General features: G+C 44.1%; 1 protein-coding gene across 2 annotated transcripts in view; it reads right to left on the bottom strand.

The window, feature by feature from the left end:
* CYFIP1 (cytoplasmic FMR1 interacting protein 1) overlaps nt 1–25,283 on the bottom strand; it is a 123,542-nt gene that overhangs the window by 75,486 nt on the left and 22,773 nt on the right. For both annotated transcript variants that reach the window (XM_068268129.1, XM_068268128.1), the window contains exons 7-15: nt 22,533–22,629; nt 19,171–19,299; nt 15,709–15,813; nt 15,437–15,528; nt 8,531–8,648; nt 7,940–8,062; nt 5,482–5,607; nt 2,826–2,992; nt 1,683–1,830 (exon numbers count right to left, since the gene is read on the bottom strand). In XM_068268129.1, coding sequence (XP_068124230.1) covers nt 1,683–1,830; nt 2,826–2,992; nt 5,482–5,607; nt 7,940–8,062; nt 8,531–8,648; nt 15,437–15,528; nt 15,709–15,813; nt 19,171–19,299; nt 22,533–22,629 — 1,105 coding nt within the window. The remainder of the gene's footprint in view (nt 1–1,682; nt 1,831–2,825; nt 2,993–5,481; nt 5,608–7,939; nt 8,063–8,530; nt 8,649–15,436; nt 15,529–15,708; nt 15,814–19,170; nt 19,300–22,532; nt 22,630–25,283) is intronic.

Genomic DNA, 25,283 nt, shown 5'->3' with positions numbered 1-25,283 from the left:
AAAAAAGTGGGATATTTATCTCAGTAGCTGGAAGCCTCTGGATGGTCCAGATGCTTCCCGTACCCTGGTAGAGCCCACAATTCCAGTGCACAATTCCTTTTCATCTTCTGCCCATGCTCCCAGCTGTGAATAAATGCATCAAGAGTGGGCATGTTTGAGTAAGGTCTGTACATGCCCAGCAGAATTAAGCCACCCATGTGCGGCTTTTCTCCTCTGTGCACAACCACCGTGTTCTACTGGGCTTGTCCAGTCCAAATGCACTTGTTCATTTCCAGGAGCATGGCCAGAAGAAAGCTATTCAAATTGCACAATTCGAATAGATATTGAGGGACCCTGCTCTAGAACAGTGGGATGGAAGAAGATCCAGGAAGCCTCTGGACCACCCAGAGCCTTCCAAGTACCGAGGCATCTACCTTTATCCAAATTGCTTCAGGTGTATTATAATGTTCTTTAAAGTGAACCTGAGCCAAAGCTCGGGATCAAAAGAAGTTCTTGCCCTGCAGAGAGGGAAGTCTCAGGATCCTATTGATGTTTCCCTCTCTTGTCGGCAGCCCCCCCATTGCAGCTCCACTTCCACATTAATGGGCACGCAGTAGCCTCGCAAGCCCACCTGCTCATGCACAGTAGCATGGAGCCTGTGGCTTCGGCTTACTATGCATGCGCAGGTGGGCTCAATCGGCTATAGCGCGGCCATGTACATGGAAGAGGAGCTGCGCGGTCCCCAATCTGATTAACGGCAATGCATTGTCTCTAAGTTTCCGGGGAGACACGCTTAGCAACGGGGGACAGCAGAATAGAGAGGGAAGCCTCAATAGGATCCTGAGGCTTCCCTCTCTTTAGGTAAGTATCTGGTTTTGGGTACCCAAGCTTTGGCTCGGGTACAAGTTAACTGTGATTTTCAGTAAGACAGTATGCTCTAGAATTGCCATAACTTAACTACTTCAAGCCCAGGGCAAGTTTAGTACTGCATCAGATAATTGCAATTTTTTTTAATTATTTATTTATTTTTACAAATTGTGCTTTCTGGTTTTCTTTCATAGACATATTGTGAGGTGGGGGTGACCCAAAAAACTTTTTTCTTGATACCTACCGAGAAAACTAGACCTATTATAACCTTGAGTTTTGTTAGCAGTAACAGGTTCTAGACCTGGCAGCTTCAGGACCATGGACACACCAGGTTTAAAATATTTATTTTTTTCCTGGTTTTCATCCTCTAAACCTTGGTGCGACTTATGGTGCGAAAAATAAGGATTACTGACAAACGCCACCTGGGCCTTTCCTGCATTAATCTTATGCTCTGGGGAGTTCACCAGACTGGAGGCCGCATAAGAAGTTATATGATACTTTATGTGATACTTTTGCTTATTTTATCTAACTTCCAGCCCAATGCCAGGAATTATTTTGTATTGACTTGCTTTCACTAAGATTTATAGGAGATGCTTTGTCCCAAACATCTTTTTCATACTTGTAAACCTAGCTGTAAGACTATCTTCCTGAAACATGTACTGACAAATTATGTTCCCTGCTGCTAACACAACTGTACTCCAACCTGGATGTTGTGAGAATGGCAAACTGTTCATTGATGAGCAAAACTGATACAATTTTTTTCATTGCTTTCAGATAATGAACAGCTTGGAAACAGATCTCATTGGTCCCATCATGAAATCAAGCCATTTTAGTACCTGAGTGCTGGACGGCCCTACTGCACGTCTAGGAACTTTGATGTCAAATCCTGTTTTGGGGTCTTTCTCCCCTCTAAGAGCAGGGTCATTAAATGGCTCACATCCTGCAGCCCAGTCACAGATTGTCTTTCTTATTGCTTGAAGCACACTAAAACAGAGACAGATAATAGACTTATTAACATGTCATACAGTGGATCAGAAAACTCATACAGTAATCACAAATGCTCAAAACACAAAGTTTATCTAGCCAATAAAATATCAGGGTCAATATTTCATCATTTTGTTCAGATGGGTTTTAGCTATTAGAAAAATCAGACACCGATATTAAATAAATCATTAAGGGCTCGTTTCCACTATCGCGAATCCGCATGCGTCCAACGCATGCGGATTCGCACATGGTATGCAAGTGAATGGGCCTGTATCCACTGTTGCGTTGGTGATGTGCGTTTTTTTGAGCGGTGAAAAAACGCACAAAAGAGCCAACGAATTAGCCTGAGAGTGGAATGCATGCGAATCGCATGCAATGTATTTAATAGGGAAATCGCATGCGTTTTCCCCATGCGTTTTTTGCCACGAATTCGCATAGGTACCGATGTAAATTCACACAGGCAGTGACATGGTTAAAATCGCATATACCCTCACCTATGCGAATTCGCATGCGAATTCGCGGCAAAAACGCATGGGGAATCGCATCTGCATGCGATTTCATCAGCGGTGGAATCCAGGCGATTCCGCACCGCAATAGTGGAAACGAGCCCTTACTATGATTCATCATCTTAACCACTTGCAGACCGCGTCACGCCAATGGGCGTGGCGGCAGCCCCAGGACCGCCTAACGCCGATTGGCGTAAGGTCCTGGGGCTTACATTTGTAGGAGGCTGCGCGAGCATCTCCTGCTTGGTGGGCGATCAGACCCCACCAATAGAGAGCTCTGTTGGTGGGGACAAAAGGAGGGGGGAATCACTTATGTGCTGTGTTGTGCGGCCCTGCAGCTTGTCCTTAAAGCTGCAGCGACCAATTTTTAACAAAATAGCCTGGTCACTAGGGGGGTTTAAGCCCATGGTCCTCAAGAGGTTAAGCAAAACGATACGGAAACAGCCACACAATGATCTTTTAAATACAATATATGCCAGTAAACCTCACCTTTGAATGACATTTTTTTTCTTTTTGATGGCTTGTCTTAGTGGCTCACGCAGGGTGATCTGGGCAAAGTCCTGCAGAGCTGCATATATAGTGTGACGGATCGCGTGGTTAAACACACTCTCCATACGACACATGAGGACCTGCAATCCTTTAATCATGGCAATAACCTGCAAAACACAACAGACAACACCTTAATTACACAAACCTGAGATAGCCTTGGGTTCAAAATAACCAACATTTATTCCCCATATAAAGTAAATCAGCCCAATACCCATCATTACTTTGGGGCCTATTGATAAAGTGGCGAACTGATCATAATAGACCCCTGCATCTTTCTTCTCTGACAGATCATCCATTCATGACAGGCACATTTAAAAAAAAAGGGGAGAACTACTTAACCACTTCACAACTGAGGGGTTTTACCCCTTCAGTATCCGAGCAATTTTCTCCTTTCAGCGCTCCTTACATTCATTCGCCTATAACTTTATCATTACTTATCGCAATGAAATGAACTATATCTTGTTTTTTTCACCACCAATTAGGCTTTCTTTAGGTGGGACATTATGCCAAGAATTATTTTATTCTAAATGTGTTTTAATGGGAAAATAGGAAAACATTTGGAAAAAAAAATTTTTCAGTTTTCCGCCATTATATTTTTTAAATAATGCATGCTACTATAATTAAAATCCATGTATCTTATATGCCCATTGGTCCCAGTTATTACACCGTTTAAATTATGTCCCTATCACAATGTTTGGCGCCAATATTTTATTTGCAAATAAAGGTGCATTTTTTTCAGTTTTGTGTCTATCCCTAATTACATTATAATTTATAAAGTAACAGTGTTGTACCCTCCTGACATAAATGTTTAAAGATTTCAATCCCTAAGGTAACTATTTAAGTTTTTTTTTTTTTAATTGAAATTTTTTTTAATTTATCTTAATATTTAAAAAAAAAATATATATATATATATATATATATATATATATCGGTAACAATTGGGGAGTGTGGGAGTTAATAAGTTAAAATGAATAGTAAAAATAATGTATTTGTATGTGAAAAAAATGTTTGGGTGTAGTATTACTTTTTTTTTTTAAGGCGTCCTGCAAGCGTCGGAAGGACGCTTGCAGGAAGGGAGGCTGGGAAACTGAGTTTTTTCACAATGATCGCGCTGCTTCTCGTAGAAGCATGCCGATCATTGCGCGGGCAGAGATCAACGAACGGGAATGGATTTTCCCGCTCATTGATCTCCGGGCGAGCGGGCGGCGGTGTGCACGATCGTGGGAGTGCGAGCGGGAGCGCGGACAGCGGCGGCAGCGGGTGCGTATATCTACGCTCCAGGCGGGGAAGTGAAGTCCAAAGGAGCGTAGATATACTGTACCCGGGCAGCGAAGTGGTTAATGAAGGTGGATATCACAAAAAAAGGAAAAGCAGCTATTCTTTACTGTATTTAAAAAGCGACATTTTACGCAGCGCTGGACAATATATAATACGATGCAAGAATGACGGACGCAACAAGGTTATACAACATAGAACAAAGTTTTACAAGGCAAACAGTAGATACATGATCATGCGATTTTGGGCTAGTTAGGTGGGCCCAGTAACGCCATCTTAAAGAGGTGGGTTTTGAGGGCTTGCTTGAATGTGTTGAAGGAGGGAGCATGTCTGATGGGCAGTGGAAGGGAGTTCCAGAGGGTGGGGGCAGCTCTTGAGAAATCCTGCAGGCCTGCTGGGAGTGGGAAATGCGTGGGGCGGGGTGGCGAAGGTCGTTGGAGGACTGGAGTAAACACTTCTGAACTTCAGAATGGTAGGGACTAAAGTTTAAAACCAGCCAAAAATATTGTCTATAGATACAGTTCAGTGCCCCCTTTAGGGAGATTTACCCTCATTTCCTATTACCATGACACAAAGTTGATTTTAATATTTTACAGCTGACATTGAAGTGGGAACAATTTGTATTGCAGAGCTGGGTGTGAGTGCCTGAAGACTGGGAGGCGGGCGGGCAATGCATGCACAATCAGGCAGAGGAGAGTAAGGGAGGAAATTACATCAGGATTGGCTTCAAGATAGACAGTTAAAATGGAGAATCCTAAGAAGGATGATCTCTTTTTTTTTACTATAGAAAAAAAAAAATCACAATGCAAAATGTGGACAGTGCAATACATATGTTTTGCAAGTAGAGCAAGTATTTGTGTGTGTGTGTGTGTGTGTGTGTGTGTGTGTGTGTGTGTGTGTGTGTGTGTGTGTGTGTGTGTGTGTGTGTGTGTGTGTATGGGGGGGGGGGGGGGGGGGGGGTTCCCGAGATAGTATGGCTGACAGTGCCTCTTTAAAATCCACATAAAATTATGAAATATTGAGGCAGGGAACACACTTGTCTTTCAGTTTTCTGCACGCGTTTTTCTGCATACTTTTTCTGCACGCCAAGTGTGTTTTGATGCAGGAAAACGCGCGCATTTTTCCACAGCAGCTGATGCAATTGATAGAGAAAACTGACAAAATGTGCAGAGTCATCATGCAGAATGTCAGTTTTTTCTGCGTGCAAACATCATATTAAGTGTGTACTAGCCCATTGATTAACATGAGTTCTCAGTTTTTCTGTGCAGAAAACACGCACGGTAACAGTCAAGTTTGTGCCCTGCCTGAAGTTACTGCATACCTCCACCAAGGCAAATTTCTCTTCACTGGTGTAATTGTAGCGTGTTGCTCGCTCATACTCTTCAGCATTGTCCGGGCAGTCTTTATTGGAATATTTGTCAGTCGGATGCACAAGCTTCCAAGAATACTGTAATAAGGTTAAAATAAACTTGCTAAGCATACATTGCCTTATGGCTAATTAAAACTCAAGCAGAGGCCCTAGTTCTTATAAGCATTATACTCAGCATCCACAAGCATCTTACAGTACCCACCATTATGTAAAATGTGTTACATTTAAAGAATGTTCTGAAACAAAGTTCCCCCGGGGGGTACTCACCTCAGTAGGGGGACCCTATCGAGGCTTCCCCTGTCCTCCTCTGTCCCACAGCGGTCTCACTGCAGCCCACGGAACGCACAGGCGACAAATACGTCAACCTGTGCAATATTTACTTTTTCGGGCTCCAGCGCTGTTGCGGCTCTACTGACTGAGATAGGTGAAAATAGCCAATCTCCGTCGGGTCCGCAATACTGCGCAGGAGACTTGCGCCTGCGCAGTAGAGCGGCCCGGCGGAGATCGGCTATTTTCGCCCATCTCCGTGGGAAGAGCGGATACTGCGCCTGCGCTGGAGCCAAAAGGTAAATATTTACATCGCCGCCGCTCCGGGAGGATTTTCTCCGCCACCGTGGGACCGAGGAGGACGGGGGAAGCCTCAATAGGATCCGGAGGCTTCCCCCACCCGAGGTGAGTACCCCCCAGGGGAGTTTTTTTCATTACAGATTTTCTTTAAAGCACAAACATATAAGATGTGCATTTCTTCTTGAGTAAAATGCACTATAAATAACCCTTTTCCTATGCGCTGCCACTTATGGTAAGCAGTCAAAATCTGACAGAAATGGTAGGTTTTGGACTACTACATCTCGTCATGGGAAATTCTAAGCATTTATTTTATTCTTTACAAATGCACTCCCTCTTAAAAATCTCACAAAGCCCTAGACTCGTTTGTACATTGTTTTGGCAGTTTTCAGTAAGTGCTTTTGAAAATAAAGAAATCCTCCAGTATCTCCTATGAAGAGATGGACTAGTCCAAAACTAGTCAGATTTTTTTTAATTCTAAATAATATATATATATATATATATATTCCATGAAATATACTTAGAAGTAGTCAGTCAACCTCATCTATGTTAGTATAATATGATATTTCTCTGGTGTAGGCTCCAACCAGTAATCTACCCAGCAGCATGATCACATGGAGTCTGACCTCGATGCAGTGACGGACACAGTCCCTCTCCACCTATGGTAAGTCATTCATAAAATGCCCCACCACCCCTAGCATGTGTAAATAGACAGGCTGTCAGAGTGAAGGTGGACAGACATTGTTTGGGCAGACGAGGGTGGAGCAAGCCCTTGCATACATGTCAAGCTCCATGTGACCAGGTCGATGTTCAGATTTGCACAGAGCATGTATTGGGGAAACTAACGCAAATCAAGTGACTAATGTCAGTGCCCAAAGGGCGTATTTGTTTACATTTATTACTTTATCTCACTAAAGGAAAAAGAAGTCTTAAATTCAGGACCATGTAGCAAACAGGTCAGGTCCTCCAGTTGCAGGTGAACTGCTCCAAAATTAACTTTGTAAATCCTAAAAGCTGTCTAGCTGATTGAAACATAAGGATTGCCCCTAATCCATCTTAAAAAAAGAGTATTTAGGTGTGTGAATATTTTGACATGGAAAATGAGTATTTAAATTGTGAGGGTTCGGGGAACAAGAACTTTAGGACTTGTATACTGAAGCATCTTAAAGAAGAATAGTAGCAGAGGGAGAAAAATACATTTATTTGATCCACAATGAGCCTGCTAGTAAATATCTTTACCTCTGGCTGACAAGAAAAAAAACCTAGCGAGCCATTATTCTATAAGCACACCCACTAACAATGTGCACAGAGGGAGATGCTGCTTGCTTCACAATTGGGAACCGCTGTTATATCCCACAATGCAACAAAGGTCACAGACAGGAAACTATCAAACCATAGTTATGACATCACAATGTTGGAGGGGTTTCACGATAATAGCCAAACAGACCCCCCTTCCCTCGATGATCTATTTGAGGAAAGGTAAAGATTTCTCTTAGGAAAGGGAGTATCAGCTACTGATTGGGATGAAGTTCAATCCTTGGTTAAAGTTCCTCTTTAATGACATATGGAAGGACTTCCACTGGCAGGACTTTCTGTACAGTTTATGGTGGATGCCTCAATGGCTTCACATTTGCTGGGACATATAAACTGTGTAGGTTATTCTGCAGGGATAACTGAGAAAATGGTTTCAGAAAGCAGCAGGTCTTATCTGGTCATACGAGCCAGAGGTTACCAACATGTTTGTATATAAGTGTGATCAAGGTGCAACTCTCTTACATGACCAGACTTCCATTAAACCCTAGCAAAGTGCTCACTAGACTTTAGTCATTTTAACACAAAGTCCTACCACTTCCATCACATGGGCACTCCACTGAGACAAAAGCTGAAGTCCTTGTAAGGCCAAGTCAAACAGCTTCCGGTACTCTGCATCTGTCTTCTGGGCTTCCTGGCGACCAGATCCTGTCACCACCTAAATAACATGGAGAGAAAAATTTAAGGTAAGAGTACGTATTTACTGCTTATCCCAATCAAATTGTGCAGATAATACTATCCAAAATAAAATGTAATTACAAAAGGTTTATTTTTTTTACTAAAGTTTTTTCTTATGAAAAGATCTAAGAAGAGACCTGTGGTTAGAAAGAAAAAAAAAAAAACTTGATCAAGCTGGATTTTTACAGGATCTCTTGGAAAAAGTGCGGTTTCTAGCAAATTTTAGATGGCAAGGAAACCTGCACACAGGAATTACCTTAAACTTGCTGTGAGGTAGGGCATGCCCAAGCTTTAGGCCTCCATTTCTTTCTCCAATTAACCAATCAATATTAAAACATTAAAAACGAATATGGTATAAGAAATTGCAGCAGACAACTTTCACACAAATGTCACTGTAATAGATGACTGCTGAAAACTGTAATAAGAAATAGAAGTGGTCAGCACTCACTTCACTGTTACTGTATCGAGCCAATTCTGAGATGAAGCGCATGTGGTCGTCTCTAATCTGGATCATCTGTTCACAGATGTTGTACTGAGGGCTACTGCTGGATGAGGTGCAGGTCCATCTGTTTCAAAGCAGACATGAGATCATTAATACCAGGCAAAAACCTTGCACTTAAAGAACACTACACGGTTCCAGTTGCAATTAATTACAACAACTATGAACAATGTGAAAAAGAACAAAAAAAATAAACCCTCTTATTACATCCATATTTCTTCTTTTCCTGGCAGCCTAAGGCCGGTTTCACACTGAATATTGGCGGTAGAGGTGCAGCCCCACCGCTAAAAAACAGGCCTTCAGGGATCAGCACGTTAGTATGCAGTAATCCCCATCTGGCAGCAGGCTATACAAGAAGTGACGCTCTAGTGTATTGCCAAAATAAGTTTCCACGCATGTGCGACAGAAAACGTGCAGCAGTCTTTTAAAAAAAAAAATGCATAGCCATAGACTTACATAACTTCAGGTCCACCATATGGTAATATAGGTATGCGCTCGCGTTTCATAGGGTACTTCCGGCGCGGCGCACCAAAGGCAATGTGAACTATCCCATAGACTTTCATTGCCCTGGCGGTAGGCTGCAGTAAAATGCCACACAGCAATGTGCCAGTGTGAAAGGGCCCTAAAGTGATGAACACTATAGGAATATAATGTAAACAAAGAGCTTAAAAAAAAAAAAAGTGAAAGGGAATCAGAAATGAAAATAAAATCATCATATTAAAATGATTACCATTATATTAAGATCACTATTCTACATAGGACTTTCCTAGAGTCCCACAATATTGTTTTGGTTTTAAGCATTCAAAATCTACAGTAGGTTTGACATTTTCACCGTCTCTGGAATGTTTATTCATCTTCCACATTGAGAAATGACCTATTGAAATCTTTACCACTTTCCAGCTAATGCTGGGAATACACGGTTCGTTTTTGCCTTCGTTTAAACCTTCGATTCGTTCGGTAAACGAATCGAGTGTTCAAAACGTATGTCAAAATAGTCATAATCTCATAGTTTCGATTAATAGACCCCAAAAACGAACGACTAGTGATCGAACATGTTTGATATTATCTCTCTTTATCCATCTAATCGAGCCATTGGTAGGCTTGATGGCTGTTCAGATCGATTATATATTCGTTTATGCTAGTCCGTCCCTGTAAAAAGGGATTTTCGTTTCGTTTCTTTGCAGCCTTCGATCATTGGAAAAACGAAACCATCAGAATCGAAAAAAAAAACGAAACCGTGGGTGGTGATATTAACCGTATGACCGATTATTTCGGGATCGAAAAGGACAAAAGGCACAATCGAAACGAAGGTTTAAACGAAGGCAAAAACGAACCGTGTATTCCCAGCATAAGTGTTCATACAGCCAGCACAAGTTTCATGACCTCTAATCAGTGATCAGAGAGAAGTAGGACAACTGTCAACGCCATTCATTAACCACTTGCCGACCGCGCACTCATACCGCGCGTCGGCAAAGTGGCAGCTGCAGGACCAGCGACGCAGTATTGCGTCGCCAGCTGCAGGCTGATTAATCAGGAAGCAGCCGCTCGCGCGAGCGGCTGCTTCCTGTCAATTCACGGCGGGGGGCTCCGTGAATAGCCTGCGGCTCGCCGGCTAAATGTAAACACAAGCAGAAATAATCCGCTTTGTTTACATTGTACGGCGCTGCTGCGCAGCAGCGCCAATCAGCGGCCGGGGATTGCCGCCATGTGACAGGGGACGTCCTGTCACTGGCTGCACAGGACGGATAGCGTCCTGTGCAGCCCTGATCTCCGGGGGGGGGGGGGAGCAGGTAGGAGAGGGAGGGGGGAATTTCGCCGCGGAGGGGGGCTTTGAGGTGCCCCCCCCCCCGCCAGCCACATGCAGGCAGGAGAGATCGGACCCCCCCAGCACATCATCCCCCTAGTGGGGAAAAAAGGGGGGTGATCTGATCTCTCTGCCTGCTACATGATCTGTGCTGGGGGCTGCAGAGCCCACCCAGCACAGATCACTCAACACAGCGCTGGTCCTTAAGGGGGGGGGGGGGTAAAGGGTGGGTCCTCAAGTGGTTAATAACTATTATAGTGGGGGAAGAAAAATGAAAAAGCACTGGAAGTTCTAAGTAAAAATGGTATATGTAAAAAGCTTTATCTCATCAACTTACAGGTCATATCAGGGTCACTTTACAAATGCCATATAGATGTATTTGCTTTCAGAAGCCATGATAAATATTTTTGCATGGAACAGATGTTTCATGCACATGGTGCCAATGTCTATCAAGGGAATTAATACAAGCCAGATCATGTGCTTAAAAGAAAAAGCAATCTGTGAACTTTACAGATACAGAACTCTCTCGTGTGAGATGGCTTAAGGAAAACTGAAGTGAGTATAATACAGAGGCTGCCATCTTCATTTATATTCAAACAATGCCAGTTGCCTGACCTCTGTGCTGATACTCTGCCTCTGATGAATATGTAGATCAGACTCTAGTCTGACTCCACTGGCTGCATGGTTGTTGCAGGTGTGTGACACCAACACAATTAAAGCTAAAAGCTCAGCATGACAGCCAGGAATCTATAATGGTTTATAAGGGAATGAAGATGGCAGCATCCACATTGCTCAGGTTCACTTTAAAGAGACACTGAAGCGAAAAAAAAAATATCATATAGTGAATTGGTTGTGTACTATGAATAATTACTAGAAGATTAGCAGCAAAGAAAATATTCTCATACTTTTATTTTCAGGTATATAGTGTTTTTTCTAACATTGCATCATTCTATAATAAGTGCAGATTACACAACACTCAGCATTCAAAATGAGTCTTTCAGAGCAGTCTGTGAAGTAATGACCTCTCCTCTAGCAGAGGAAAAGTAAATAGTCCAGGAACAGTTGAGATAATAAAAGTCAGATAACAGCCCTATCCACGACTAACTTAGTCGGAGAGCTTAATGGCTTGTTTGCATAGAACTAACAACTGGAGTTTCTCAACGCTTCCTGTACTGGAAACAATTACACTGATGTATCTGATCTTAATGTTTTATTTCTTAGCTGTGCTACACATACAAATCATATCATCATTTTTTTTTTTCGCTTCAGTTTCTCTTTAAGCTTTTAGGGGTGCTAGTACGGGGTGGCGGTGGGGGCAATGGTACTGCATGCCATGGAGTGGCACAGAACAGGTGAGGTAAATAGAACAATGCCAACTGGCTGCCTTGCCCTACAACTATCTAGCTGTGTAGGCTTAAAGTGGACCCAAATTAAAAATACAAGATTTCAGAAATGAAATCTATTTTCTAAATTATAATAATAAATAGCAGCCTTTTTTCAGCTGCATGATGACAAAAAAAATATTTTACATTTATTGGAGGAACCCCTCCCTTCCTTTCATATTGCCGGGACAGAATCCGGCAAACTGGTGGAGTAAATGGTGTCCAGCAAAGGAGGAATTGCTAATGGCTGCCATTTGTATAACCCTAGTTTTGCAAAGAGAAGGGTGAAAAGCATGCACTGAAATGCTCCTAGGCTTGAATGAGGGTTTATTTATCTTTGCATGTGTCAGAGTGGTGCAGCTAAATATTTTGAATTAAAAAAAAATGTTTGGTTTGGGTCCGCTTTAAAGGTTCATACACAGCTTAGATTATTATGATCATTATCTGAGCTGCCAACGATTGGTGCAGCACCAAGCGAATTCAACTGAATCATACCTGGCCTCTATATGGAAGGACTGTCACTTAGATCTCACTCAGGTGATATCTAGAACTCACCACATTATGATATGAGAATCAATGATAGCAACCACTGAGGATTGTATGGAGAAGTTTGCAAAGACCTGCATTCCTTGGATATACTATGCAGATATAGGGCCTTTCATAAGTGATGTACTTCTAGAGCCAATTAAAGCGTGCCCGAGGTAGCTAAAAAAAAAACCCCAAAAAAACAAAAGTAGGCTACCCGATCCGGGGGGGTGGAGGATTTGGGGGGGGTGGAGCGGACCAGGTAGACAAAAAAATAAATAAAAATGATGCTCCCCGCCGCTCCTGTGAACCGCACTGGTCCACTTTCGTGACCTATAGGTCACGACGCTGCAAGGAGAGAGATTGTGTCTCTCGCTGCATGCAGGGAGGCGGGGAGCAACAGGGTGCGCGGCCAGGGAGAGAGAGCTGCCCAATAGCAGCTCTGGAAACCCTGCAGGAACGCCCCGGCTGGGCATTTTGAATAGGGAAACCCTCTCCCTGTGTTTGCCTCCGAGATAGTGACATATTGTCTCTAATCTCTGGGGGCTATAGCGCAGCGGTGGGGGGTGGGGGGCGGAGAATAGCGGTGTGGGGACAGAGGCATGTCATGAGGCAGAAAACATGCCTCTGTGTCCCATCTGTCCACCTCGGGTTCTATTTAAGTTCTTAGACTCTGGGTTTACTGTACTCTTTACATTTTTATCAGGTTTCATTAAGTTTCTGTCAATTGCATTGCTCAACCCCAGATCATAACTTTGTATCCGTGGCACTCTCTTATTCTGCTTACTTATTTCCCCTTATGTTCTCCTTACTTGAAAATTAGATGACACTGGGTTATTTTTGTTCCGGATACTTTGCTGCTTCTACTTAGCTCTCCTGCGCAGGGACAGAATATCTGGTGGTATTAGGCATCTATAGGTGTTTCTGAATAAACTTTTAAAACAAAACTTGTCCGAGGCAGCTGCTAAAGACCACCTCAGGCAAGAATAGACTAGCCCCAATATGTTGGCAAGAGGGCAGGAATGCCAGATCATTTCGCCAGTGCACAGGCTGATGCTATTGTCTCTTCTGTGCACCACCTATCAGCTTTCCACTCCCTCCACAGTGGCAGAATGCATTGCTAGCCGAAAAGGCAAGCGACTTGTTGCGACGTGCTCTGCTGGGCAACAGTAATCTGAAGTGTGTATCCAGCTTAACATTAACTGCTCGAATAAGAGCTGTAAAGTATTTCTACAGTGCTCATATTTCGGGTGTGGCTACAACCAGGGCTGTGGAGTCGGAGCAATTTTGGGTACCCGGAGTCGGAGATTTCATGAACTGAGGAGTTGGAGTCGGATGATTTTATACAAAATCCACAGCCTTGATAAGTATTAGACTAAGGAGTCGGAGTCGGAGCCATTTTGGGTACCCGGAGTCTGAGTCGGTGGTTTCATAAACTGAGGAGTCAGAAGATTTTTGTACCGACTCCACAGCCCTGGCTACAAAAGTCCTGTACCATGTTCTGCCAACAGTGGATTCTTCATTTACATTCAGCAAAGGATCTACTGATGTGAGAAAAACAAAAGGGTGGCTCTGCACAGAAGCTACTAAATTGACAGCTACTGGATCTTCGAATGACAGCTTCTCAGGTGTTGTAGCTGTGAGACTGCACTCTCTGGCTGGTTACCAGAAGATCTGGTGAAGCGTGCAGATTCTCTTCTGTTGCATATAACTAAAGGTGGGTACACACATCAAATAAAAGTCTTTGGAAAATGAAAGATCACAGACCAATTTTTCCCCCTTCCATGTAGTATGAGAGCCATACCTACACAGTCTATTCTATTGAGCTGAACTCCCCATCAGATAGAAATCTTTGCAAGATGCTGCACACAAAGATGCTGTACACCTGCAACATATCAGTAGCTGCAAAAGATCCGTTCCTGCAAAATGCATTCAAAGTCTATGATATCTCTCATACTACATGGAAGGGGGTAAAATTGGTCTGTGATCTTTCATTTTCCAAAGACTTTTATCTGAAGTGTGTACCCACCTTAAGGAGCTACACACTCGCTGTTACTAACTCTTGTTAACAGAAATACAATAATTTAATCATGGATAAAGGACATAGAACGTTCTGTAACAAAAAACAAACAAAACAACAACAACAAAAAAACACTTAAAGTGATAACTAAGCAGAAAAAAAAACTGATGATATAATTAATTATATGTGTAGTACAGATATTTAATAGAACATTGGTAGCAGAGAAAAGAGTCTCATATTTTTATTTCCAGTTATATAGCTCTTTTTTTAAACTATGAAACAGAGCAGAGCTAATGACCTTTGGTTGAACTCCCCCCCCCCCCCCCCCCCCCTGCAGTAAAAGTTTATCTGAAGCTGTGTCCCACTGTTTTTTTGACATATAAGTGCTTCGAAAACTAGGACAGTCTCTGACCAAGTTGGTCTGAGAGGTCAGAGAAGCTCTTTTGCATAGATAAAGTGAAGCTTCTTAAAGGATACCAGATGAAAATAAAGCTAAAAGCCGCTCTCCTCACTGCTCCTGCATTCTACCTAAATGCCCCTCTGGCAGCCTCTTCTGGGTCGCCGGAGTCTGGCACAACTGCGCAGGTGCTGGCTGGGAGTGTCTTACAGTGCGCGCCCATGGCCTGAATCACGCCTGGAGCAGTCTGCGCAAGACATCATAAGCATGACGTAGTGATGTCTTATGCATGCAGCACTGTATGCTCCCCGGCACGGGCATGCACTGTAGGATGTGCACAGCTCGGCCAGCACCTGCGCAGTAGTGCCAGAGGGCATTTAGGTAGAAAGGGGGGGGGGGAGAAGAGGAGAACAGGGGGAGCAGTAGGCATCAGGACAGGTGACAGTATATGCCTGCTCCCCTGTTTCTCTAGCTTTTTCGCATCTAGTATTCTTTAACACTTCCTGTGCTGGAAACAATATCAGACTCTGTTCTTTGCTTCTTATGTTCTATTTCTTAGCTGTACTACACATACAATTCATTATATCAAGTTTATTTTCACTTCAGATTCCATTTAACAGTTCATTACCAGTTCATTACTTTATCAAATATTGCTGGAAAAATGTAAAATATATTTTGTTGCTGGAAATATATTTTGTTGCCATATAATTGAAACCCAGGAGCTTACCTAGATTTGTTTTCTTCGTAATGGGCACTGGTTTTAATGTATCTTGCCAGTTCTATCTGCATGTCACCAAACAAGGGCACCACCTGCAGCTGCTGTACTCATTGGTGGAAAGAAAAACAGATGAATATAATAGATATATTTACTCTGCAACATATGCTGGGAATATTTTATTACGCAAACACATTTTCATACTGGGACTTACAAACTAAAATCCAGGGATAAGCTGAACATTATGATGCATGAAGAGAACCTAAGACTTATTTCTATTTTACCTTGAAAAACTTGTCAATTTTGGTCAGGTTTATTCTCTTCTTAGCATCCAATTTGTAGATGTTGCTCACACTCCCATCCATTAGGTACAATCCAAAACCCATCACCTACACACACAAAAATACAAGACACTAGAATAAATCTACACTAATGACGGCAATTTGGAAATATCCACTTATCTGCTCTATTTGCAAAACCAGCATATAGTAGTGGAACTCCCACGTATTATTTTCATGTACTGCATTTTTATTTTTTTTTAAATGTACAACATGAATTTTTAATGACAATTAGGCCTTGTAAACCCACACCTGATCCTTAAAGAGACTTAAGCCAGAAAAAAAAATGAGTTTTACTCACCTGGGGCTTCTACCAACTCCCTGCAGCAGTCCTGTGCCCTCGCAGCCACTCACTAATCCTCTGGTCCCCTGCTGCCAGCTAGTTTCGTTTTTGCCGACAGGCCCGTCAGGACTGGCCATGCGTAGCTTTTTCTGCATTCTCGACTGTAATTAGCGCTATTCCGGGCCGCAAATAATACAAAAATATGCGTTGCCGCATTACGAACGCATAGATATGCGGCAACGCGTATTTTTTTACGCGGTGCGGCCCGCAATAGCGCTAATTGCAGTCGGGAATGCGGAAAAAGCTACGCATGGCCAGTCCTGACGGGCCTGTCGGCAAAAACGAAACTAGCTGGCAGCAGGGGACCAGAGGATTAGTGAGTGGCTGCGAGGGCACAGGACAACTGCAGGGGGCTGGTAAAAGCCCCAGGTGAGTAAAACTCTCTTTTTCAGACTTAAGGTTCACTTTAAGGCTCATCCACACATCAGACCATAGTCTTTTGAAAATGAAAGATCACAGAACAATTTTAACCCCCTCCATGTAGTATGAGAGCCATACCTTCATGGTCTTTTCTATGGAGCTGAACTCCACATCAGACATTTTTTTTTGCAAGATGCTGCACACAAAGATGCTGTAGACATTCAAAAGATCAGTTCCTGCAAAAGATTTGTTCCTGCAAATTGCATTCATAGTCTATGAGATCTGCAGATCATCATACACACCTTGTTTAACAGACATTCATCTGCAGATCAGATCCACCAGGATGGATTTTCAGATCTGCAGATGATTGTCTGATCTGCAGATGAATGTCTGTTAAACAAGGTGTGTATGATGATCTGCAGATCTCAGACTATGAATGCAATTTGCAGGAACGGATCTTTGGCAGGAACAGATCTTTTGCAGATACTGATCTTTTGTGTCTGTACAGCATCTTGCAAAGATTTCTGTCTGATGGGGAGTTCAGTTCCATAGAATACACTGTGTAGAGTATGGCTCTCATACTACATGGAAGGGGGTAAAATTGGTCTGTGGTCTTTCATTTTCCAAAGACTATGGTCTGATGTGTGTATGTGGCCTTAGGCCTCTTTTCCACAGAGATAGTGAAATACCTCTCATACTCTTGCAACTGCTCACTGCTGCCTGGTAATTGCTTGCTGAGCACATAGTTCAACAGTTCGTGAAAAAGAGGCCTTAGGCTCAGTTCATAGTGGAGCACCCAGAACTGTCCAATTCAAGGAACAGACCACAACCAACCTGCACAATTTTCAATGCAATGTATGGCATGCCCGGCGGAATGAACACAAAAGAAACCCTCTAAACAGCAGTGTTCTTCCCAGGCTCTTTTAGCTGGGTGCTCCACCCGGCTTGCTTTGGTGAGCACCCGGCTGTCATCGGCTCACCTCCTTCTATTCTGTAAGCATAATTGCTCACAGAAGCACCGGCCCTGCATTCTCTCATCTTGCCCCACTGGCTACTTTTTCATGCCACCCGGCTGGAAAAAAATTCTGGGGAGAACACTGAAACAGGGTGTTTGCGTCGTGGACAGTGACACTAAAAACTGATAGTGTGGAATGAGTCTTGAACAGCAGCAGCAAATGAGGGTATTTTTCCCTTCTTTCCTTGCTCTGCCCTGTCCTACACCCCCCCTGAATGAAATCGGCTCCTGACCGATATGCAAAAGCTCTACCGTCGGCTTGACAGAAGAGCGAGCAGGGGCAGCAACGCAAGCAGGGATGACTGAAATCTATGCCCTGGCTGGAATAACGTAAACAGGGCATGGATTTCAATCAAGGTCCGAAAAAGGTTAAAGCAATCATGGAGTGAGGAAAAAAAAAAAGGGAGATACTTACCTCAGCAGTGGGAAACCTCTGGATAGTCCTGAGGCTTCCTGGATCCTTCTGCAGTTCAGCGATCCGGCACTAGGTCCCTCTGGTTAAAGACAGGGCTGTGGGTCAGTACAAAAATCATCTGACTCCAACTCCTCAGTTTATGAAACCACGACTCCATGTACTCAAAAATTGCTCCAACTCCTCAATTCCACAGACCTGGTTAAAGGTCTTACTGCTCCGTGTATATGTTATGGCCAGAACCCGAAGTGTGGCCACTTCTAGCTCTGGCCAGCTACTTCGGGTTCTGGCCGGCCAATGTGCAAAGTGGCCGCAGCGCAGCGGCCAATGTTAGAAATGGAAAGTTTACATTTATTTTACAGCCGTCTCGCTGCGGCCAAATGTATTAAAAGTTGCTTAATTTAATTAAATATAGCCGGCGGCAATGTGATAGATGAAGCCGCCGGCTTTCGCACTGCCTCCTCCTCCTCTCCTCCTCCCCCCGCCTCTCTCCTCTCCCTGCCTCCTATACGACATACGGAGCAGCCGGGCGGGGACACGCGTGTCCCCGAGAGTCGTTCGTCGCGGCAGGGGAATCCTGCCGTTCCTGCAGAGCGGGTGCTGGCAGAAGCAATGTCTGCAGCCTCCCCGCTCTGCTTCCCCTGCCGCGACGAACGACTCTCCCGGCGGCTCCGTATTGTATGGAAGGCGGGGACAAGGAGAGAGGCGGGGGGGGGGGGGGGGAGAATCGGGGGGGGGGGAGGCAGTGCGAAAGCCGGCGGCTTCATCTATCACATCGCCGCCGGCTATATTTAATTAAATTTAAGCAACTTTTAATACATTTGGCCGCAGCGAGACGGCCGTAAAATAAGTGTAGCTTTGCATTTCTAACATTGGCCGCTGTGCTGCGGCCACTTCGCAAATTGGCCGGCCAGAACCCGAAGTGGCCGGCCAGAACTAGAAGTGGCCACACTTCGGGTTCTGGCCGTAACATATACATGGCTCATTACATGATATACAGGGTGGAGTAATCTTTAGCTATTCAGCTTCCCCGCAGAGAATATCATAATAAGACGACTTGTCATATTTGAACAAATTACCCTTTCTAAACCCATATTCCAATTTCTATGTTCAAAGTATCAACAGCATGTTAGGAATATAATCATACTGCAGACTGTCAGCAATGCATTAATCCTCACAGATCAATTTTACTCCTGATGCGTGGATCTCTGACACAAAATGGCATGACTATCCCATTACCATGCATACAATAGAAATACAGTGTGGTGAGTTTCTTACTTTCAGGAGCATGTGCTTCTCCCCTGGCGTCAGGTACATTTTATTGTCATAGTAGTCTACGCATAGATTCACTATGTCTGCAAGAAGCTCTTCATAGCCTGGAATGACTTCCAGCTGCTGCTGCAACGACTATAAAAAACATTAAAAAAACAAACAAACACACATTACAGCAAATCAGTGGGTGAATTGTTCTTGGCTTATGCAGTATTCAACAAATATATTATCAAAGGTCCTCTAAATCCATAAAGGACCATACAATGATGATTTTGTACAGCTTTTTAAGAAAACACATTCATGCACATTACTACCCATGTCTTCTACAGATTTTTAGTACCTACAGTGAACAAAAACGCATTTTGAAGGGCAATTATACTTTGCATGTAATTTTCTCAAATCATCTCCACAATAAAGGATTTACATTTATAAGAAAATCCTTTATGATGCTTATTCCTCACAGACGCTGGCTTACTTCATGTAAACTGGCTAACTATGGAAGCCAAGCACGCCATGCGCCTCTGTTTTCTAGCCACACCCCCTTCAGCACCTCCCTTTCCCTAATAATTTATTTAATGTCCTAACTAGAGGCGATGTGCCTGGATATATGTATGTTTATTCTTATCATTGACCCCTGTGGCTAGGGTCCAATTCGGTGCACTCCCCCTTCCCCTGTATGTTTGTCAGCATGCAGACAGCTTATGCTGGTGTATGCGCATTGTGCACATGGACACATAACATTAGCTCCCTTGTGCGATTGGTAAGATGCACTGTCTTTCCCAGGAGAGGAAGTTAGGATGTGTGCTCCCAATCCATTGATAGGTTTGATGCAATGAATGTGTTTGCATGTCTGCACTATGCATGTTACAGGGCCAGAGTTAGGACACCTATGTTTACCTGGGTACTTCTGCGCAGTATAGGTGATTAAGCATAAGAATGCATTCTTCTGTGAACTAAAACCCTGGCTTTTAATTTAGCTGTAGGGATAACAGTTGTGCCTGGATGAGTGAATCTGTGAATGCAATTGTGTGAACATTTGCATGTGAGTGTGCGAAGGGTTAATAGATTTTTTCTGTTCTGGGGAACTGGAAAACCAGGTCCCATTACTATATCAGCCTGACCGCTTTGGGCAATTTCCTGTTGCTAGTGTCACAGATATGGATGGAACACATCACATATAGGGTCCACAGAGTGCAACTTATCTTGTTCCACCTTTTAGCATAATTTTCTTAACATACATTGCATGCAGTGTCAGCTTTAGCTCTTTAGCACAGTCCAAGCTAATTTTTTTTTATTTAAGTATTTATATAGTGCCGACATGTTACGCAGCCCTGCAGAGTACCGTATATGGTCTTGTCACTTAAGGTGCGTACACACGCACTACGGCCGCCAACGACGGGTCCGTCAGACCCTCCCGCTGGGCGGACTTTCAGGCGACAGTAGTGCGTGTGTACACACCTTTACTGTCCCTCAGAGGGGCTTCACAAATCTAGTCCCCATTTCCACTGTGGACTAAATGAACAGGGAAAGCTTAGCCTAATCCTAATCATGGGTGTCTCCAAGTAGATTATGGGTGTCTCACACTAGTGTCAATGTTGGGCACTTGCCCCATTTTATAATGCAAACATCTACAGCCATGCTTAGGGAGGCTGCCACTTACAACACATCTGCTCAGTGCTCCTGTATACACTGCAATGTCTCTTTTCAGTCTGTACTTATTTAGCACTATTATAGATCTACTTTAAAGAGAACCCGAGGTGGGTTTGAAGAATATTATCTTCATACAGAGGCTGGATCTGCCTATACAGCCCAGCCTCTGTTGCTATCCTAAACCCCCCTAAGGTCCCCCTGCACCCTGCAATCCCTCATAAATCACAGCCATGCTGCTGACAAACAGCTTGTCAGAGCTGGCTGTGTTTATCTCTATAGTGTCAGTCTGCTCCTCTCCCCGCCTCCTGCAGAACTCCAGTCCCCGCCTGCATCCCTTCCCTCCATGCTGATTGGAGGGAAGGGTCGGGGGCAGGGACCAGAGCTATGCAGGAGGCGGGGGAGCAGCTGAGACTGACACTACAGATGTAAACACAGCCTCACAGCACGGCTGTGATTTATGAGGGATTGCAGAGTGCAGGGGGACCTTAGTGGGGTTTGGGATAGCAACAGAGGCTGGGCTGTATAGGCAGATCCAGCCTTTGTATGCAGATAACATTCTTTAAACACACCTCGGGTTCTCTTTAAGCATTGTAGCATATAAAAGCATGACCTGTCAACAACGTAAAAGATGCAAGCAAGGATAAGCAGCTTGACAGCCTAGTTGCCTGCTAATTTTTATCTAAAATGTGTGGTCATTGACAATGTTAGTACAACACTAACAATTCTGTTGCTGTAATTCAATGTAAAACCTAGAAGTTCACTTTAGTACAGGACTGGTGCCATCAGTGCTATATCAGTAGCAGATATCACAGGAAGCATGACAACGCAATTTTTATGTGTTAAAATAAGTGAAAAGTAATCCATGAATGAATGCTGGTGGTATTGGTGTGCATGGTGCACACGGCAATTTACAATACAAAAGGTAATACCTAGACTTAGTTAAGACTTTGATGACAATATAGAATTAAGCACACAGGCTTTGTTCACATCTAAAACTGAAATAGCTGACACCAGCGGATTTCGATTAATTTTTTTTCTGTGCGCTGCGATTTTTTATAAAGCACTTTTACAGAGCAATTCTGCTTTTTTCACTTCCTGATGTCAGTCAGGAAGTGAACTCTTTCACCCGGAAATGAATAAATACAATGTATTTATCATTAAAGCGCTGGGGAAATTGCTATACAAAGCATTTTTTTAAGCGCTTTGCGATTTCCCTATACCTTCCCCATTGAGGCAAATCTCCCCAAAAATGGTACAGGCAGTGCTTTGCTGAGCGGAGCGATGAAAACGCCCATAGGTGTGAACAAGCCCTGACTAAGTTGTTACCACTCATGCCTTGCACTGCTAGATTCCCTGGTTTGTTCAATGGTCACTATCCGCATGGTGTTTGTGTCTGTTCTCCCTTTGGTTTCATGGGTTCCCCCTACATCCCAAAATCATACTGCAGCTTCCCCCCACCACCAATCACATCTGTAAATCTGTAACCTAATAAGGCTTTATGGTGAAAATGTAGATGGTAATAACAGTACATGAATAAATGTACTGGTAGATTGTTGTACATGAGAAAAAAAACATCCCCGGAAATAAACCCTAATGCGTCTTTTGAAGAAAACGCAGATAAAAGATCCATTCTTATTTTATTATTCTTATTTTCTAATAAACACAGTAATAATAATAAATAGTTGCAGTAAATAGAGACAACAGCTGATTTCACTTACCTGGGTTATCTTATTGTGATTGGCAAGAAACATGGAGAGATTTTGAGATTCCTGGATAGACTGAGGGTCTGCCATTTTGCGCAAAAACTGTGCTGCCCTATTAAAAAAAAAATAAAAAAGATAACATTTGGGGGATAATGAAATATTTAACCCGCATAACAATAGATCATTTTAAAATAAACATTAACAACCAAAACATGACTAATATAGAAACCAATAATGTACCAAGCTTAAGTTAATATCTAGACACAAATCCTCACGCTCAGTTCAGCTTATTAGCATTCAGTGTTCTCTCTAGAAGCTTTCAGCTGGGCGCTCTGCCTACTTAGTTTAGGGCACCGCCCAGCTGTTGTGGCTGTGACCTGTGCTGACACTGGCAGCAACAATCCGAGACTCAGGCCAGCAACACGGCTCCATGTGCACATTTATCACTGCACAGCTTTACAGACAGCGATCCTGTCTTCAGGTAATCCGAGGCCCGCCCCCCTTTCCTGTTCTTTACAGCCGTTTCTAAGCATCTCCGTGCAGTGTGAATGGAAGCTGGGTGTTCTCTGGCTTCTTGTGCAGCTTAGGAAGTCGAAGAACACCTGCATTCTCATCACATTGCACGGAACTGGAACAGTCAGCATTCAGGGCAGCCTTTACTATGCGTGCAGACACTTGCTACCAATAAGCCCCGCCCACACAGCCACGTGCTGTGATTCTTCAGAACAGCATGGCAGCAAAAGGAGAGGATAGAGATGCTGCTCCAAGTTTTCCCCTGCGATGACAGCCAAGAAGAGGGATTCCAGAGGTAATGGTATTCTCTTCCTGTCTCCTCACTGCCCTGCATCATGGAGCCCTGGCTCTCTGTACCCACCAGCACCCTCAGTAACCCCTCCCTCTCTCCAACCCCCCCCCCCTTAAGTTAACCCCCGCCCCATCACACAAAGTATTAGGCGATTAGTGCCTATTTCATAGCGGGCACCCCAATATTTATAGCCACAGTTTTGTATAGTTTAATACTATAACAAATTTCCCGGTCCCACTCCACTTGGCTTCTTTTCCATGTCACCCGGCTAGAAAAAAATTCTGAGGAGAGCACTGGCATTACACAGTTCACCTGTGGCATGGACAAAGGCACAATTGGAAGTGGTCAAAGCTGATTTAGGCCTCTTTTCCAAAGCTGAAGGAGGTAAATTCATCGCCTGTCAACTGCTCCCGTTCACCAGTCAGCGCTAGCTAGTGCACAAATTGTTACCATTGAAGGACAACTGAAGTGAGATGGATATGGAGACTGCCATATTTATTTTCCTTTTAAACAATATTAGTATATTATATATATAGCCAGGTATAGTTAGCCAGATGTGCAGCCAGGTATATAGTGAGCCAGGTGTTTAGCCAGATTTATAGGTAGCCAGATGCTCCCCCCCTCCCGATCCTCCTCCCCCCCCCCCCCCCCCCAGCACACTGCGGGTAGCGATCTGTGCTACCCCAGCATGCAGAACATGCATCCAGCCACCCTAAGGAATCCCTGGGCAGCGGATCGGTGGGCAGAGAATGTGTGGGGGTTCCCCCTTGTTTACATAGGCTGTGCGGGCGGGGGGATCCCCCTCTGTGCAGGCAGGGGGCACCCCATTCTATGACGGCTGTGCGGGCGGGGGGATCCCCTTTCTATGGTGGGTGTGTGGGTGGCCTATCCCCCTCCTCCCCCCTCTCAGCCCGTTGAGTGAATAGATCTACTCCTGGACTCCGCACTCTCCTTCACTTCCCACATCCAAAACCTCACAAAGTCCTGCAACTTCCACCTTCGTAACATCTGTAAGATTCGCCCTTTCCTGACCTCTGCCACCACCAAACTCCTCATCCATGCCCTCATAATTTCCCGCCTTGACTACTGCAATGCCCTGTTGTCTGGTCTCCCTATGACCCGAACAGCCCCACTGCAGTCCATCATGAATGCGGCAGCCAGAATTATCCACTGCTCCCATCGCTCCACCATGGCAGATCCCCTCCTAGAATCCCTCCACTGGCTTCCTATCCAGTCCAGAATCAGATTCAAGATACTGTGTCTGACCTACAAATCTGTCCACAAAATCAACCTACATTTCCGATCTTACTCAGAGGTACACACCTAGCCGCTCACTTCGCTCTTCCAATGAACTTCGCCTAACCGCCCCCCGCATCACCCAGTCTCATGCACGCCTCCAGGACTTCTCAAGAGCTGCTCCAACACTATGGAACTCCCTACCTCTACCCATTAGGGCAGCCCCCTCCAACATCTTCCAGAAAGCCCTCAAAACTCACCTTTTCACTCTGGCCTACTACCCCGCACAAGCGCTCTAAACCCACATCTGAACTCTGGTCCCCTACCGTTCGTGTCCTTACCTCTCCCTCTAGATTGTAAGCCTTTGGGCAGGGTCCTCCTCCTGTGTCTTACCTGATCATGCACCTCCATTACTGTGAACCCATGCTATGCATCTGAGTGAACCTAACTTGCCTAATCTCCATGCTCCATCCAGTGACTGACTAAGCATTACCGGGTACTCATACTGTGCTGTGTGATCTGGTTTTCTTGTATTCCTGTATTGTCATATTGCTGTATGTCACCCCTAAATATTGTCTGTAACCTAAATTAATGTTCAGCGCTGCGTAATATGTTGGCGCTTTATAAATACAATAAATAAATAATAAATACTCACCCAAGGGCTTTCTCCAGCGATGGCTGCGGTGCACACCCTCCATCTCCGAAGTCTCGTTCTCTGTACAGTT

The sequence above is a fragment of the Hyperolius riggenbachi genome, chromosome 2, assembly GCF_040937935.1.
Source record: "Hyperolius riggenbachi isolate aHypRig1 chromosome 2, aHypRig1.pri, whole genome shotgun sequence".
NCBI classification, from domain to species: Eukaryota; Metazoa; Chordata; class Amphibia; order Anura; family Hyperoliidae; genus Hyperolius; species Hyperolius riggenbachi.
Note: the sequence above shows the minus strand (reverse complement) of the source record. Positions and strands in the feature narration are given on the sequence as shown.